Genomic DNA, 15,786 nt, shown 5'->3' on the forward strand with positions numbered 1-15,786 from the left:
GGGCAAGGTCACAGAATTCTGAGTGAAAGGTGAGTTCGTTGACTGAGGTTTGCCGAGAATCCAAGAAGCAAGTTCCAATCTCCCGGCTCTCCCTGGCTACAGAAGCTGGTGGGATTTTTTAAGCGCTTGCAATCTGTCAAACTCTGTTTTAAGGACTTGGGTAGATGCAAGTTAATTAGGTTGGACACAACCCCTGCCCCGTCTGGGATTAGCGGTCTAAAATAAGAGGGGCGACAGGAGAACTGAGGCACGGAGAAGTGAAGTGATTTGCCAGAGGTCACCCAGAAAGCAATCGGCAGATCTGGGATTAGAACCAGAACCGGGATTAGAACCCAGATCCTCTGATACCCAGGCCTGTGCTTTTTCCACCAGGACACGCTGCTGTGTGCTCGCTCCTCTCTCTGGATGATATCGTATATCCGTCTCTTGCTCATGGCCTAAGTGGTTAGAGCACGTGGGGCTCACAGTTTTAATCCCCATTTTACAGATGAGGTCACAGGCACAGAGAAGGGAATCGACCTGCCCAAAGTCACACGGCTCACAAGTGGCGGAGCCGCGATTAGGACCCGCGACCTCTGACTCCCAGGGCTATTTCCACTACGCCACGCTGCTTCTCCCTACCCGCAAGAGCCTCCAGTTTAGAGGGGGAGAACACTTTCCTCTATAATTGCATTCGTCCCGAAGAGAGCGGCCAACCCCAAGAATTCCACCAGCCCCAGAAAAACCACAAGGACTTGACCTGGTTGCTCGTTAACTAATCAACCTCAAGCAGCCCCAAACGGATGGTTTTGCAACTACCTTCAGAGGAAACACTGGTTTGATAACTCGCTCTCCTACACATACGCACCCCCACGCGTGCAAAAATATGCACCATCCATTTCTACCTTTGCTACTCATAAAAGCAGCTGAATTATGCAAGTGAGCCCAGCCTCGGTGTGAAAATCTGCTGTCAACAGGGGAGATCCCACCCTTCGGGCTTAGGGGAGAAGAGCCGGGGGCTTGAAAACGTCCTCCTCTGTTGGCATCTTCGGTGCCCTGCTTCCTGAGAAGCAGGGTGGCGCGGTGGAAAGAGCCTGGGAGTCGAAGGAACTGGGGTCTAATTCCCGCTCTTCCACTTGGCTGCCGCAAAATGGATATTTAATATCTGTTCTCCCTCCTACTTTCATTCATTCATTCATTCATTCAATCATATTTATTGAGCACTTACTGAGCACAGAGCAATGTACTAAGCGGTTAGGAAAGCACAATACAACAATAAACAGTGATATTCCCTGCCCACAGCATGCTCACGGTCTGGGGGGGGGACGGTGAAGCCCAAGTGAACCGGGGACTGTTTCCAACTTAATTTATCTTGAAGCTGTCTCCGTGTTTAGTCCAGTGCTTGGCACAGAGTAAGCACTTAATACCACAGCTATTATTGTTATTGCCATTATTATTTGTACACCCCATACGCTTTAATATCCATCAGGTTTTCCGCCCTGCCTGGGGCTCAGAGGATGATCTGGCCTAGGTAGAGATGAATATCATCATCGAATGTCATCGAGTCATTTCCAATTCAGAGTGACTTTATGGAATTTATCCATAGAGATAGATGTAGCTCTCCCCCAAACCCTCTCCTCGACCCTGTGAGCTCGTTGTGGGCTCGTTGTTATATTGTACTCTCCCAAGCACTTAGTTCAGTGCTTTGCACACAGTAAGTGCTCAATAAATGCGACTGAAGGAATGAATGCTCCACAAAGGGCTCACAGTCTGAGAGGCATTAACTAACAGGTACTGAATCCCCATCTTATAGTCGAGCCACAAGACGTGACGTGACGTGCCTGAGGTCACCCGGCAGACAAGGGGCAGAGCCAGGATTAGAACCCAGGTCCTCCGATACCTGGGCCCGAGCTCCTTCCACCAGGCCACCCTGCTTCCATCCGCCTCGGGCCCCGCACCACGAAGCTGCAGGGGACTTGTTCAGATAAGTCGGAGGGTTGGATAGCAGGTTTTGATAGCCTCCCTAAACGCCGACTCCTGCCCTCTGGTCCCCAGTCAGAAACCCAACGCCGGCACTGCCTTCTTTGTGGGTGTAGCCCCTAAAGGTGCCCTGGGGCACACACCTCTGGTAAAGGTGGCCAAACAACCAGCCAACCCGTCACCTGCCCGGTGGGAGCGACTACGCAAACAGTGCCGTTTCTGTGGGTCTCTGGCACAACACACTATGGCCTCCTGGGATTTCACATGCGCCTATTTCCAGATTTGGCCAACCGTCTGCAAGCGGAGAGTGTGTGAGGGGGTGGGTGGGGAGAGGTATCCAGGTCCGGGGGCGTACTGGATGGGGCCGGATGCTTCGGTCGTCTTGGACCTCCTCCCAGGTGCCTCTTCTGCTTTTTAAGGGTGTCTGTTTTCGAGGTCCAGACGGGGCCAGACCTCGGCTTCGCTGACACCGTCCTCTCCTGGTTCTCCTCCTATCTCTCTGCTCATTCACCGTCTCCTCTAGAGGCTCCTCCTCTGCCTCCCACCCTCCAACTGTGGGAGTCCCTCGAGGTTCAGTTGGGGTCCCCCTCCATCTACATCCACTCCCTTGGAGAACTCATTCGCTCCCATGGGTTCAACTACCATCCCCAGGCGGACGAGTCCCAAATCTACCTCTCCACGCCTAATCTCTCTCCCTCTCTGCAGCCTCGCAACTCCACCTCCCTTCAAGACGTCTCTACTTGGATGTCCCGCCGTCACCTCAAACTAAACCTGTCCGAAACAGAACCCCTTCTCCTCCCACCCAGACCTCGTCCTCCCCCTGACTTTCCCATCACTGTAGACGGCACCACCATCCTTCCTGACCCACAAACCCACAACCTTGGAGTTATCCTTGACTCCTCTCTCTCCCTCAACCCACACATTCAATCTATCCCTAAATGCGGTCAGTCAGTCAGTTGTATTTATTAAGCGCTTACTGTGTGCGGAGCACTGTACTAAGCACTTGGAAGAGTACGATATAAGAATAAATGGACACCTTCCCTGCCCACAATGAGATTAGTGTCTAGAGGGGGCAGACAGATATTAAAGCGCTTACTGGGTGCAGTGCTCAATAAATAGGATTGATTGATTGATTAATTAATGTCTCACCCACAAGAAACTACCAAGTGGTCCACAGAGGGAAATATAAGGATGCTGGATGTCATTTCCATAAATATAAGACAGCAGCGGGGCCTAGCGGAAACAGCGGGGGAGTCAGGGGATCAGAGTTCTAATCCCATCTCCGCCACTGCCTCCTGCATGTCCTGGGGCAAGTCACTTTTCTGTAACTCCTCCGTGGCTCGGTTTCCTCATCTGCAACATGGGGATTCAATACTTGCTCCCCCTCCTAATTAGGCTGTGGGACAGGGTCTGGGTCTGACTCGATCTTCTTTCTACCGCGGTGTTGAACTCTGTGCTTGACACACAGGAAGCCCTTGGCAAATGCCAGTATTATCACCGTCGATATCACGAGAATGGATTTGAAGGAGGGCGGTCCTACTAGTTCTCCAGATTTTCTTGGTTGCCTGTATTAGAAACAGATCTCTGGGCCAAATGGACCACCGGTCTGAATCAGTGTAGCATCGCATATGGTCTTTCAGCTCGCAGGGAATTTATCTGTTATACACCGGGCGCAGAGCAGCTAGCACAGTGCGCTGCGAACCGTAAGTGTTCAGTAAATACAATCGCTTGACTGACTGACTTTTAACTTACAGGGACCACAGCCTAGGGATCCCTTATCCTAGCTTAGAGGCTAGAGCACGGGTCTGGGAGTCAGAAGGTCATGGGTTCTAATCCCCGCTCTGCCTCTTGTCTGCTGTGCGGCCTTGGGCAAGTCACTTCACTGGGCCTCGGTGACTTCATCTGGAAAATGGGGATTGAGACTGTGAGCCCCACGTGGAACGGGGACTGTGTCCAACCCCACTTGCCTGTATCCAGCCCAGCGCTTAGTACAGTGCCTGGCACATAGAAGCGCTTAACAAATACCATAATAATAATTATTATTATCATCATTCCAAGGACTGAGTTTTTAGAAAGGGAAGCCCAACAGCTACCAATCTTGACCAAGTCTTACGGTCTTCGTTTTCTCCACCCAGGATCAGGAGCCGGGACAGAGGGGTAGTGAAGCCCGGTGGTCAACGATTACAGACGCGGGAGACCCTGGGCAGAACTGGGACGGGCAAAGGGGGCCGAGGAGAGAGTCGAGGCCGAGAGACGAAACCAGATTCTCGGCAGGCCAATAACGGGGCGGGCGGCAGAGTGGACAGGCTCGGTCAGTAAGCGGAAATCAGAACTGGAAATAAGCAAGCTGGAATTAACTTAGAAAACCCAGTCATGCAAGAGAACTTCGACAGCCTGCCCCCGGGTCCAAGAGTTCTTTATAGGGATAGGATGAAGATGACCCGTAGGAGTGCGGCCAATCAATCAACCGATCGATCAATCAGTGGACCAATAGTAATCATAACTGTGGTGTCTGTTGAGCGCTTACTAGGTGCCAGACACTGCACTAAACTCTGGGGTGGAGATGAGCAAATTGGGTTGGACACGGTCCCTATCCCATGTGGGGCGCACAGTCTTCATCCCATTTTACAGATGAGGGAACAGAGGCCCAGAAAAGTTAAGTGACCTGCCCCAGGCCACGCAGCAGGCGAGTGGCAGACCCGGGATTAGAACCCACGTCCTCCGACTCCCAAGCCCGGGCTCTTGCCCCTGGGCCGTGCGATGTGCAGCTGGGCTGTGGAGGAAAGACAGCTGAGTTTCTATTCAACCAGGAAATGGGCAGGAACAGCTGCCAAAGTCACTAGATCACGGTCGTTCCCCCTGCCGAAAAATGATCTTTTTGGTGATCGGTTTGGGGAGGAGCACGGCGCGTGCACACGACGCCCTCGTGTGCCTGATGGGAAGAATGTAACACACGCAAGCCTACTCCGAACGAGAGAGAGAGAGAGAGTGTGAGAGTGAGTCTGTGTGTGTGTGTCTGTGTATTTGTGCCCGCGCACCCGTAGGGCAGACCATTGCCTCCCTCCTCACGTCGGACAGATGATGATGGCATCTGTTAAGCGCTCACTATGTGCCGAGCGCTGTTCTAAGCCCTGGGGGAGATACAAGGTGATCAGGTGATGAGGGGCTCACAGTCTTCACCCCCATTTTGCAGCTGGCACGGAGAAGTGAAGTGACTTGCCCAAGGTCACACAGCAGAGAAGCGGTGGAGCCGGAGTGAGCACCCACGTCCTCTGACTCCCCAGCCCATGCTCTGCCCCTGGGCCGTGCTGCTTCTCGTTTAGGGAGCAGACAAGCAGCAGAGTCAGGATTAGAACCCTGGTCCTTCTGACGCTCGGGCCCGTGCTCTATCCGCTAGGCGATGCTGCTTCTCTTCCCCAAACAAACATCCCCCTACCTGATTTTCCTCACCTAGGATAAATCCACTGATGGACTAATTGGGGAGGGGAGAAATGGTTGACAAGAACACCTCCAACGCTGCAAGCAGTGAGACAGGGATTTGTGTCCAGCCCAATTACCCTGTGTCCACCCCAGAGCTCAGTACAGTACCTGGCACATAGTAAGCGCTCAACAAGTACGACAACTATTATTATTATTAAAGTACAACCCCTACTTGACTCCAAAGTGGGTTAAAAACAGCTGGAATCCACCAAAGACTTAGAATAGAACAGGGAGAGCCATAGGTCAAGAGAAAAAGAGCAGACCATCGACCTGAGAACCCAAAGAGCGATCACTACGTTCCCGCAGACATGACCTAGGTTGGAAGGACCAGGAAGGTCAGAAGTCACTACAGCTGGAAGAACATTTCCATCTTTGTACGGAGAGAAGCAGAGTGGCTTAATGGATAGAGCACGGGCCTGGGAGTAAGAAGGACCTGGGTTCTAATCCCGGCTCCGCCTCGTGTCTGCTGTGTGGCCCTGGGCAAGTCGCTTAACCTCTCCGGGCCTCATTTACCCCACCTGGAAAATGGGGATGAAGAGTGTGAGCCCGATGTGGGACAGGGACTGTGTCTAACCTCATAAACTTGTATCTACCCCGGCGCTGAGAAGAGTGTTTAACGAGGGCCATAATTAGTTTTATTAGATTCTCTGGGAGAGAATGAAAAACTAGAGATAACTTGAGAAAACAAATGGTCTCTTTTACAGCCAAGGCTTGGCTCCAGGAATGTTGCACTAATTGGCAATAAACAATCATTCATGTAAAATATTGAATCTCCACGTCAAGCCAACCGACACCAGGAAACAGTTTATGTAAAATGTCTATCACACATTAGACCGGAAACCTCAATTATGTTAAGCGATAATTAAGCGATTTGCCACATGGAAGATCTGAGCCACTTTTAGGGGAAAAAGACAGGGGGGTCAGGGGTGACCTGCCTTTGGAGTATATCCTCGCACATGAAGGGAGAGGGAGAAGAGAGGGGTAAAATCGTGGGGTCGCTTCATCTGAACTCAAGCTGTGCGACTTTTTCAGTCTCCCAAGATGCTCCTGTTGAGATGAGGAGGCTTTATATGATCAGGGAATAGAGCATTTTGCCTTAATATATGAAAAGTTTTTATATTCTTTTTCCTTTACAACATCTCTATTTCTCATATTCTTTCATTATTTTATTATCCTTTATTATAGCATATGGAAAATGACATAAAGAGCGACTATAAGCTCTACCTGATTTTCAGTGAGCCAGCGGAGCCAGGATTTTTTTAACGGTATCCGTTAATAAGGATGCTCAAAATATACTAATTATAGTATCTGTTAAGTGCTTACTCTGTGCCGGGCATTGTGTTAAGCGCTGGGGAAGATACAAGCTAATCAGATTGGACACGGTTCATGTCCCAGGTGCGGGGCTCACAGTCTTAATCCCCATTTTACAGAGGAGGGAACTGAGGCCCAGAGAAGTTAAGTGGCTTCCCCAAGGTCACCCGGCAGACAAGTGGCGGAGCCGGGATTAGAACCCAGGTCCATCTGACTCCCAGGCGCGGGCTCCATCCACCAGGCCGCTCCGCTTCTCTCCTCTGACCTGTCCTTTTCCAAGTGCCTAGTACGGAACTCGGATCACTGCGGGCAGTCGGCGAGCGAACTCACCCTTCCCTCTTCACCGTCGCCGTCTCGTCCTCGCCCTCCTTCTCCGGCCGCAGGGCTCGGCCGGGACGGGCCAGGATGTCCGGTGCCACCGAGTCGCTATTGCTGACCGACGGAGACGGCGGGCGGGCGGCGCCAGGCTGAGGAGTGCCGCGGCTTTGGATGGATCATCCTCATGGGAGCCAGGGCCGTCTCTGCTCCGGTCCCGCATCTTGGAGAGGACAAAAAAAATCCCGTAGGCTTCAGGGCCTGGGCGACATCCTGTTGGCAGGGGGCACGAGGCGGAGCCGACATCCTCACCTCTTGTGGGCGGGGAATGTGTCTGTTTAGGGGAATGTGTCTGTTTCTTGATGTATTGTACTCTCCCAAGTGCGTGGTACAGTGCTCTGCGCACAGAAAGCGCTCCAAAAATATGATTGAACAAATGAATGAATGGTTCCGTTCTGGCTCTAAGGAGCAGGGCAAGCCTGTTATCGGTTACAGCGTACTCTCCCAAGCGCTTAGTACAGTGCGTTGTACATAGTAAGTGCCCAATAAATACGACTGAATGCTCTCCCTACGCCCATCTTCTATTATGGAGGGATGGGGGGGGGGTCTCAAATACCACACTCTCTCATTTATAGTTTAGCTGCCGGATGAATTGATCGATCGACTGAACTGAAGACCGTTTCCCAGCTGCTTTTCCTATATCTAAACTGCTACGGGATCACTCCTCGATTTAAGAAAAGGTGACAGGACCGCCAAGTTATAGTTGAAATAAACAACGTGGGAGCAAGGAGAAGGTGGGAAGGGATAACTTGATAATAACACTCATTGCTATTACCGTATTTGTTAAGCGCTTACTATGTGCCAGGCACTGTACTAAGCGCCGGGATGGATACAAGCAAATCGGAGTGGAAACGGTCCCTGTCCCACACGGGGCTCACAGTTTCATTCCCCAGAAACAGCACTGGGGAAGCGGAGAAGAGCACGGGCTTGGGAGTCAGAAGGTCATGGGTTCTAATCCCCGCTCCACCACTCGTCTCCCGGGTGGCCCCGGGCAAGTCACTTCACTTTTCTGTGCCTCAGTCACCTCATCTGTAAAATGGAGATTGAGGCTGTGAGCCTCTCATAGCACCCGGCACATAGTAAGCGCTTAACAGACACCATCCTTTTCCAGATGAGGGAAGTGAAGCCCAGAGATGGGAAGTGACTTGGCCCAGATCACCCATCCAGCAGAGTCTCAATCCCCATTTCGCAGAGGAGGAAAGTGAGGCGACTTGTCCAAGATCACCCAGAAGAGTCATTCACGGGAAGCAGCGTGGCTCAGTGGAAAAGAGCCTGGGCTTCGGAGTCAGAGGTCACGGGTTCCACGCCCGGCTCTGCCACTTGTCAGCTGTGTGACTGTGGGCAAGTCACTTAACTTCTCTGTGCCTCAGTTCCCTCATCTGTAAAATGGGGATTAACTGTGAGCCTCACGTGGGACAACCTGATTACCCTGTATCTCCCCCAGCGCTTAGAACGGTGCTCGGCACATAGTAAGCGCTTAACAAATACCAACATTATAACATGCCCAGGTCTCCCCCATCCTAAAAAAACCCGCTCTTGACCCCACTTCCCCCTCCAGTTATCGCCCTATCTCCCTACTACCCTTCCTCTCCAAAGTCCCAGAACGAGTCGTCTACAATCGCTGCTCAGAATTCCTTAACTCCCATTCTCTCCCGGACTCCCTCCAGTCTGGCTTCCGTCCCCTCCGCTCTACCGAGACTGCTCTCTCTAAGGTCACCCGTGACCTCCTTCTTGCCAAATCCGATGGCTCCTACTCCATTCTGATCCTCCTTGACCTCTCTGCTGCTTTTGACACCGTCGACCATCCCCTCCTCCTCCATACCTTATCTCACCTTGGCTTCACGGACTCCGTCCTCTCCCGGTTCTCCTCGTATCTCTCTGGCCGGTCCTTCTCGGTCTCCTTCGCTGGCGCCTCCTCCCCCTCCCATCCTTTAACCGTTGGAGTTCCTCAAGGGTCAGTTCTCGGCCCTCTTCTGTTCTCCATTTACACTCACTCCCTCGGTGAACTCATCCGCTCTCACGGCTTCGACTACCATCTCTACGCAGATGACACGCAGATCCACATCTCCGCCCCTGTCCTCTCCCCCTCCCTTCGGGCTCGCATCTCCTCCCGCCTCCGGGACGTCTCCACCTGGATGTCGGCCCGCCACCTAAAACTCAACATGAGCGAGACCGAGCTCCTCATCTTCCCTCCCAAACCCGGTCCTCTCCCAGACTTCCCTATCACCGTGGATGGCACGGCCGTCCTTCCCGTCTCTCGGGCCCGCGATCTCGGTGTCATCCTTGACTCGTCTCTCTCGTTCAACCCACGCGTCCTATCCGTTACCGAGACCTGCCGGTCTCACCTTTACGATATCGCCAAGATCCGCCCTTTCCTCTCCACCCAGACGGCTACCTTACTGCTACGGGCTCTCGTTATATCCCGGCTAGACTACTGTGTCGGCCTTCTGTCTGACCTCCCTTCCTCCTCTCTCGTCCCGCTCCGGTCTGTTCTTCACTCCGCCGCCCGGCTCATCTTCCCGCAGAAACGATCTGGGCATGTCACTCCCCTTCTTAAACGACTCCAGTGGTTGCCTATCGACCTCCGCTCCAAACAGAAACTCCTCACTCTAGGCTTCGAGGCTCTCCATCACCTTGCCCCTTCCTACCTCTCCTCCCTTCTCTCTTTCTACCGCCCACCCCGCACGCTCCGCTCCTCCGCCGCCCACCTCCTCGCCGTCCCCCGGTCTCGCCCGTCCCGCCGTCGACCCCCGGGCCGCGTCCTCCCGCGGTCCCGGAACGCCCTCCCTCCTCACCTCCGCCAAACCGATTCTCTTCCCCTCTTCAAAACCCTACTTAAAACTCACCTCCTCCGAGAGGCCTTCCCAGACTGACCTCCCCTTCTCCCTCTACTCTCTCTACCGGCCCCCCTTCACCTCTCCGCAGCTAAACCCTCTTTTCCCCCTTTCCCTCTGCTCCTCCCCCTCTCCCTTCCCATCCCCTCAGCACCGTACTCGTCCGCTCGACTGTATATATTTTCTTTACCCTATTTATTTTGTTAATGAATTGTACATCGCCTCGATTCTATTTAGTCGCCATTGTTTTTACGAGATGTTCTTCCCCTCGCCTCTATTTATCGCCATCGTTCTCGTCCGTCCGTCTCCCCCGATCAGACCGTAAGCCCGTCAAACGGCAGGGACCGTCTCTATCTGTTGCCGACTTGTTCATCCCAAGCGCTTGGTACAGTGTTCTGCACATAGTAAGCGCTCAATAAATACGATTGAATGAATGAATTCATTCAATCGTATTTACTGAGCGCTCGCTGTGTGCAGAGCACCGTAGTAAGCACTTGGAAAGTACAATTCAGCAGTAAACGGAGACAATCCCTGCCCACAAAGGGGTAACAGTTTAGAAGGGGGGAGACAGACATCGAAACAATTAAACGGGCATCAATGGCAGCAGTGTAATGGGGAGTCCCGGTTCCCCTTTCCACAGAGCGAAGTGAGGCCCGGAGAGGTGAAGTGACTTGGCCCAGATCACCCAGCAGGGTCTCTGTGCCCACTTTCCAGAGGAGGGAAGGGAGGCCCAGAGCGGTGAAGGGACTCGGCCCAGATCACCCAGCCGAGTCTCAATCCCCATGCTGCGGAGGAGGAAAGTGAGGCCCAGAGAGATGAAGTGACTCGGCCCAGATCAACCAGCACAGTCTCAATCCCCATTTCTTAGAGGAGGGAAGTGAGGTGCCTCGGCCCGGATCACCCGGCCGAGTGTCTGCGCCCACTTTCCAGAGGAGGGAAGGGAGGCCCAGAGAGGTGAAGTGACTCGGCCCGGCGGACGCGGGGCGGTGAGGCAGCGGGCGAGGGGCGTCCCCCCCGCTCCCCTCCCCTTCCCGGGGGCCGCGGGCGCGGCGGGGGCACCAACCTGAGGGGGCTCCGGGGCTCCGGGGCTCCGGGCAGTGCGGCCCGCGGCCTGCAGGCGGCGCCGGCCCGCCCAGCGCCCGGGGCCGGGCAGGGGCGGGGCGGACGCGGGGGCGGGCGGGGGCGCGCACGCAAGCGGGGGCGCGCGCGCGGCCGGGGGCGGCTGGGCCTGGCGGCGAGGTGAGGCCGGGGGCGCGCGGGGGGCGAGGGCGCGCGGCGGCGGCGGGGGGGGGGGCGCGCGAGGGGGGGGGCGCGCGGGGCGGCCGCGAGGCGCCGAGGCCGTTGCCGGGGGGGGGGGGGAGGGGGGAGGGCGCGGAGGCGCGCGCGCGCCCAGCCCCGGCCGGGCCCCCGGCGTGCGCGTGCCCGGGGCGGGAGCGCGCGCCCGCCCGCGCCCCCTCAGCCCGCCCGCGTGCCCGCGCCCCCTCAGCCGGCCCGCCAGGCCTTCCCTCCCCTTCGGCAAAACACAATAAGACCCAGGAAGAAGCCACAGGCGCCCCCCACCCCCGGCCTCACCTAACAACGGTGTCCCCGGCGCTTTTCATTTCCACTGGGGAAGCGGCGGGTCCCGGGTTCTAATCCCGCCTCCTCCCCTCGTCCGCCGGGCGACCCCCGCCGGCCCCCTGACCTCTCCGTGCCTCAGTTCCCTCATCCGCCAAGTGGGGATGAAGACTGGGAGCCCCAAGGGGGCCACGGCCTGGGTCCCACTTCATTACCTTCTAGCTACCCCAGTCCTTAGTAATCATAATAATAATGATGTTGGTATCTGTTAAGCGCTTACTCCGTGCAGAGCGCTGTGCTAAGCGCTGGGGGAGATCCAGGGGCATCGGGTGGTCCCGCCTGAGGCTCACGGTTAACCCCCATTTTACAGATGAGGGAACTGAGGCCCAGAGAAATGAAGCGACTTGCCTGTAGTCACACAGCTGACGAGTGGCAGAGCGGGGATTCGAACCCGTGACCTCTGACTCCCAGGCCCTTTCCAGCGAGCCACGCTGCTTGGCACCTAGTAGGCGCCTAACCGATACCCCAGTTATAACCGTTATCATTATTCCTTTCAGGGCCCAGGGGGCCACCGCCGCCGGTGCTCAGCTCCCCGATTCCTCCCCGGCCCCGGGCGGATCCGTAGCTCTGAGCCCAGAAGCCGGGTGGCCGAAAGGAAGGAGCGTGGGCCTGCAAGTCCCAGGTTCTGGGTTCCAATCTCAGCTCCACTAGTTGCCCGCTGGGTGACCTTGGTGCGAGTCACCTCAGTGGAAAGAGCCCGGGCTTGGGAGTCAGAGGTCATGAGTTTCGAATCCCAGCTCGGCCACTTGTCAGCTGTGTGACTGTGGGCACGTCGCTTCACTTCTCGGTGCCTCAGTTCCCTCATCTGTAAAATGGGGACGACGACTGTGAGCCCCACGTGGGACAACCTGATTCCCCTGTGTCTACCCCAGCGCTTAGAACAGTGCTCTGCACATAGTAAGCGCTTAACAGATACCAACGTTATTATTCTCTGGGCCTCAGTTTCCTCAGGCCTGAGGTAACGTCCTGATTACCCTATCCCAGCGCTTAGGACAGTGCTCAGCATTCATTCAATAGTATTTGTGGAGCGCTTACTATGTGCAGAGCACTGTCCTAAGCGCTTGGGATGTACAAATCGGCAACAGATAGAGACAGTCCCTGCCCTTGGACGGGCTTACAGTCTAATCAGTCTAAGCATAGTAAGTGCTTAACAAATACCATCATTATTATTATTTCCTCAGCTATAAAATGGGAATTAAAAACCTACATTCCCTCCGACTTAGACTTTGAGCCCCAAATAGCACAGTTAGTGTCCCGGCTCTGCCACTTGTCAGCTGTGTGACTGTGGGCAAGTCACTTCACTTCTCTGTGCCTCAGTTACCTCATCTGTAAAATGGGCATTAAGATTGTGAGCCTCACGTGGGACAACCTGATGACCCTGTATCTATCCCAACGCTTAGAACAGTGCTCTGCACATAGTAAGCACTTAACAAATACCAACATTATTATTATTATTACCCCTGTGCTTAGTGCAGCGCTTGGTTCATATACCACAGTTAATGTACCGTTTTTAACCCCACAGAAGCAGCTTGGCTTAGTGGCCAGAGCACGGCCCGGGGAGTTAGGAGGACCTGAATTCTAATTCCAACTCCGCCGCCTGTCTGCTGTGTGACCTTGGGCAAGTCACCTCACTTCTCTGGGCCTCCATTGCCTCATCTGCAAAATGGGGATTAAGACCGGGAGCCCCACGTGGGACGGGGCTGTGTCCGACCTGATTAGCTTGTCTACCCGAGTGCTCGGCCCACAGGGAGCGCTTAAAAAATACTATTATTATTGTTCTTTTAATTAAATAGTATGATTATGATCATTAGTAGGGGGTGCTGTGGGTCCAGTGACCATCGAGGGGGATCCTGGCTTGGGGTGAGGCTTCCCTCTCAGATATACGGACGTCTCAGCTTTCCCTCGTCTCTCCAGAAGGACAGTGGCAACAGTAAGAAGGGCCTTCTTCCCCTGGCCGGTCCTGATGACACGGTTGCCTTTGGTAAATCCTGTTTCTGGAAGAGGTTTCTTTGGGGAGGCTGTGAAGTGAGGTGACTTGCCCAAGGTCACGCAGCAGTTGGAATTAGAATTCAGGCCCTCCTAACTCCCGGGGCCATGCTCTGTCTACTAAACCAAGCTGCTTCTATGGGTTAAAAACGGTATATTCATTGTGGTATACGAACTAAGCAAAGGGGGAGATACTAGCTAACTAGGAAGGACGCAGTCCCTGTCCACGCCAGTGCCCGGTAACTCCTGAGAAGGCTAAAGGAGAGGCAGTCCTAGACTGTAAACTCACTGTGGGCAGGACTTGAATCTGTTTATTCTTCACTGTACTCTCCCAAGCGCTTAGTACAGTGCTCTGCACACAGTAAGGCCTCAATAAACACGAATGAATGAATGGAAGGCAGAAGCGACAGGCGTCGCCGGGCACGGACCTGGACCCATCGACCGGCGGTAATTCCTGAGCGCTTACTGGGAGCAAAGCCCGGCACTAAGCGCTTGGGAGAGTTCGGTGCAAAAGAGTTGGTAGACGTGTTCCCTTTCTACTAAGAGCTCTCGGTCAGAACCAGCGACTCGTATTCTGGGAGTCTTCGGGAAGATGGTGCCTTGGCTAGTTCCACACTTGGATGAAAAGGTTATGAGCTTTTATGAACTTGAACTTCTCCTGTGGATCGACGTGTTCCCTGCCCACAAGGAGCTCTCAGTCAACCGACAACTCCTATTTTGGAAATCTTCAGGAAGATAGAGCCTTGACTATTTCCGTCCTTATTCATTCACTCATTCAATAGTATTTATGGAGCGCTTACTATGTGCAGAGCACTGTACTAAGCGCTTGGAATGGACAAATCGGCAACAGATAGAGACAGTCCCTGCTGTTTGACGGGCTTACAGTCTAATCGGGGGAGACAGACAAAAACAATAGCAATGAATAGAATCAAGAGGTTATGAATTTCTCCTGTACATTAGACCTTCTTGAGGTGACACCGGGAAAAACTTTCAGTGTCATTTGGTCTTGAAAGTAAATGAGAACTTCCACCCCCAACTGTCCAAATTGAACCAAACCGTATTCCTTGATATTTCTACAGCCAAATATAAAAATGTCTGTTTCTGTGTCCATCAGGACCAGAAAGGGAGCTCCCAAGGATCTAGAAGTGAGTTTGGGGCCAGTTATAGCTCTAGCATTTTTGCTACATTGTTTCCCCTTTCACCAGCAGACAACTGATAACAACAATAATAACAGTGATGGTTCTTGTTAAGCGCTTACTTACTTGTTAAGCCAAATGCTGTTCTAAGCACTGGGGTAGATCAGGTTGTCCCACATGGGGCTCACAGTCTTAATCCCCATTTTACAGATGAGGGAACAGAGGCCCAGAGGTTAAGTGACTTGACCAAGGTCACACAGCAGATAAGCGGCGGAGCCGGGATTAGAAGCCACGACCTCTGACTCCCAAGTCCGGCTCTTTCCGCTAAGCCACGCGGCTTCTGTAGGCTATTGAACCGTCATCTTTCGGGCCCATTTTTCCCCCTGTTTCTTTGTATCGCTCCTCCTTACTGTCTTTTTTTTTTTCCCAGTGGAGGTGGGACTGCGTCAAGAGGGTCCCGGGGAACCAGTGGGCCGGTGCTGGGATCGGACCGAGCTCTGGGGCTAAGCGTCCCTGCCTCAAGAGAGATCACATCAGTGGCCGCTGGCGGTTTGGGGAATGGATCGCTTGGGTTCTTTCAGCAGTAAGTACAAAAAAAGTAGACCCCTCAAATGATTCTTGTTTTTTAATGGTGTTTGTTAAGCACTTACTAGGCACCAGGCCCTTTACTAAACGCGGAGGGGCGGGTAGATCCAAGCTAATCGGGTTGGACCCGGTCCGTGTCCCACATGGGGCTCGCTCTCTTAATCCGCACTTTACAGATGAGGAAACTGAGGCTCAGGTAAGTGACTTGCCCAAGCAGCTGGCAGTTATAAGAGTCTTCGTTTAACAGCTCATAAGGAGAAAGGGCAAGGGGGAATGTGAATGGAGTCTGTCTTTGAAAAAGTAGGTGCTTTGATTCTGTAACCGTTAGACGAACGTGTTATCGTAGCTCATACTCGATGGAAAACGAATTTCTCTGTCTTTTTAGTCTACGGGGGGGTGCTAATGCACGGTTATTTCACAGTCATTTGGGGAAAAGAATCCAAATTTGCTGGTTGCCCCCAGGGTGGGCTGGAGCTTGCCAAGAGTGAGGAAAAGGAAATACT

The 15,786-nt window shown here is 53.7% G+C and overlaps 2 protein-coding genes across 7 annotated transcripts in view; one reads left to right on the forward strand and one right to left on the reverse strand.

Moving 5' to 3' along the window:
* ACACA (acetyl-CoA carboxylase alpha) overlaps positions 1–11,080 on the reverse strand; it is a 258,984-nt gene extending 247,904 nt beyond the window's left edge. For all 6 annotated transcript variants that reach the window (XM_029082675.2, XM_029082678.2, XM_029082676.2 and 3 more), the window contains exons 1-2: positions 11,023–11,080; positions 7,081–7,288 (exon numbers count right to left, since the gene is read on the reverse strand). The gene's annotated coding sequence lies outside the window, so the exon portion shown is untranslated. The remainder of the gene's footprint in view (positions 1–7,080; positions 7,289–11,022) is intronic.
* Positions 11,081–15,132: 4,052 nt separating this feature from the next.
* The window catches only part of TADA2A (transcriptional adaptor 2A), a 39,030-nt gene continuing 38,376 nt past the window's right edge, over positions 15,133–15,786 (forward strand). Inside the window, exon 1 of the mRNA XM_029082682.2 lies at positions 15,133–15,281. Within this exon, the coding sequence (XP_028938515.1) occupies positions 15,257–15,281 (25 nt within the window). The 5' untranslated portion in view covers positions 15,133–15,256. The remainder of the gene's footprint in view (positions 15,282–15,786) is intronic.

This window comes from Ornithorhynchus anatinus, chromosome 17, assembly GCF_004115215.2.
Source record: "Ornithorhynchus anatinus isolate Pmale09 chromosome 17, mOrnAna1.pri.v4, whole genome shotgun sequence".
Classification (NCBI taxonomy): Eukaryota; Metazoa; Chordata; class Mammalia; order Monotremata; family Ornithorhynchidae; genus Ornithorhynchus; species Ornithorhynchus anatinus.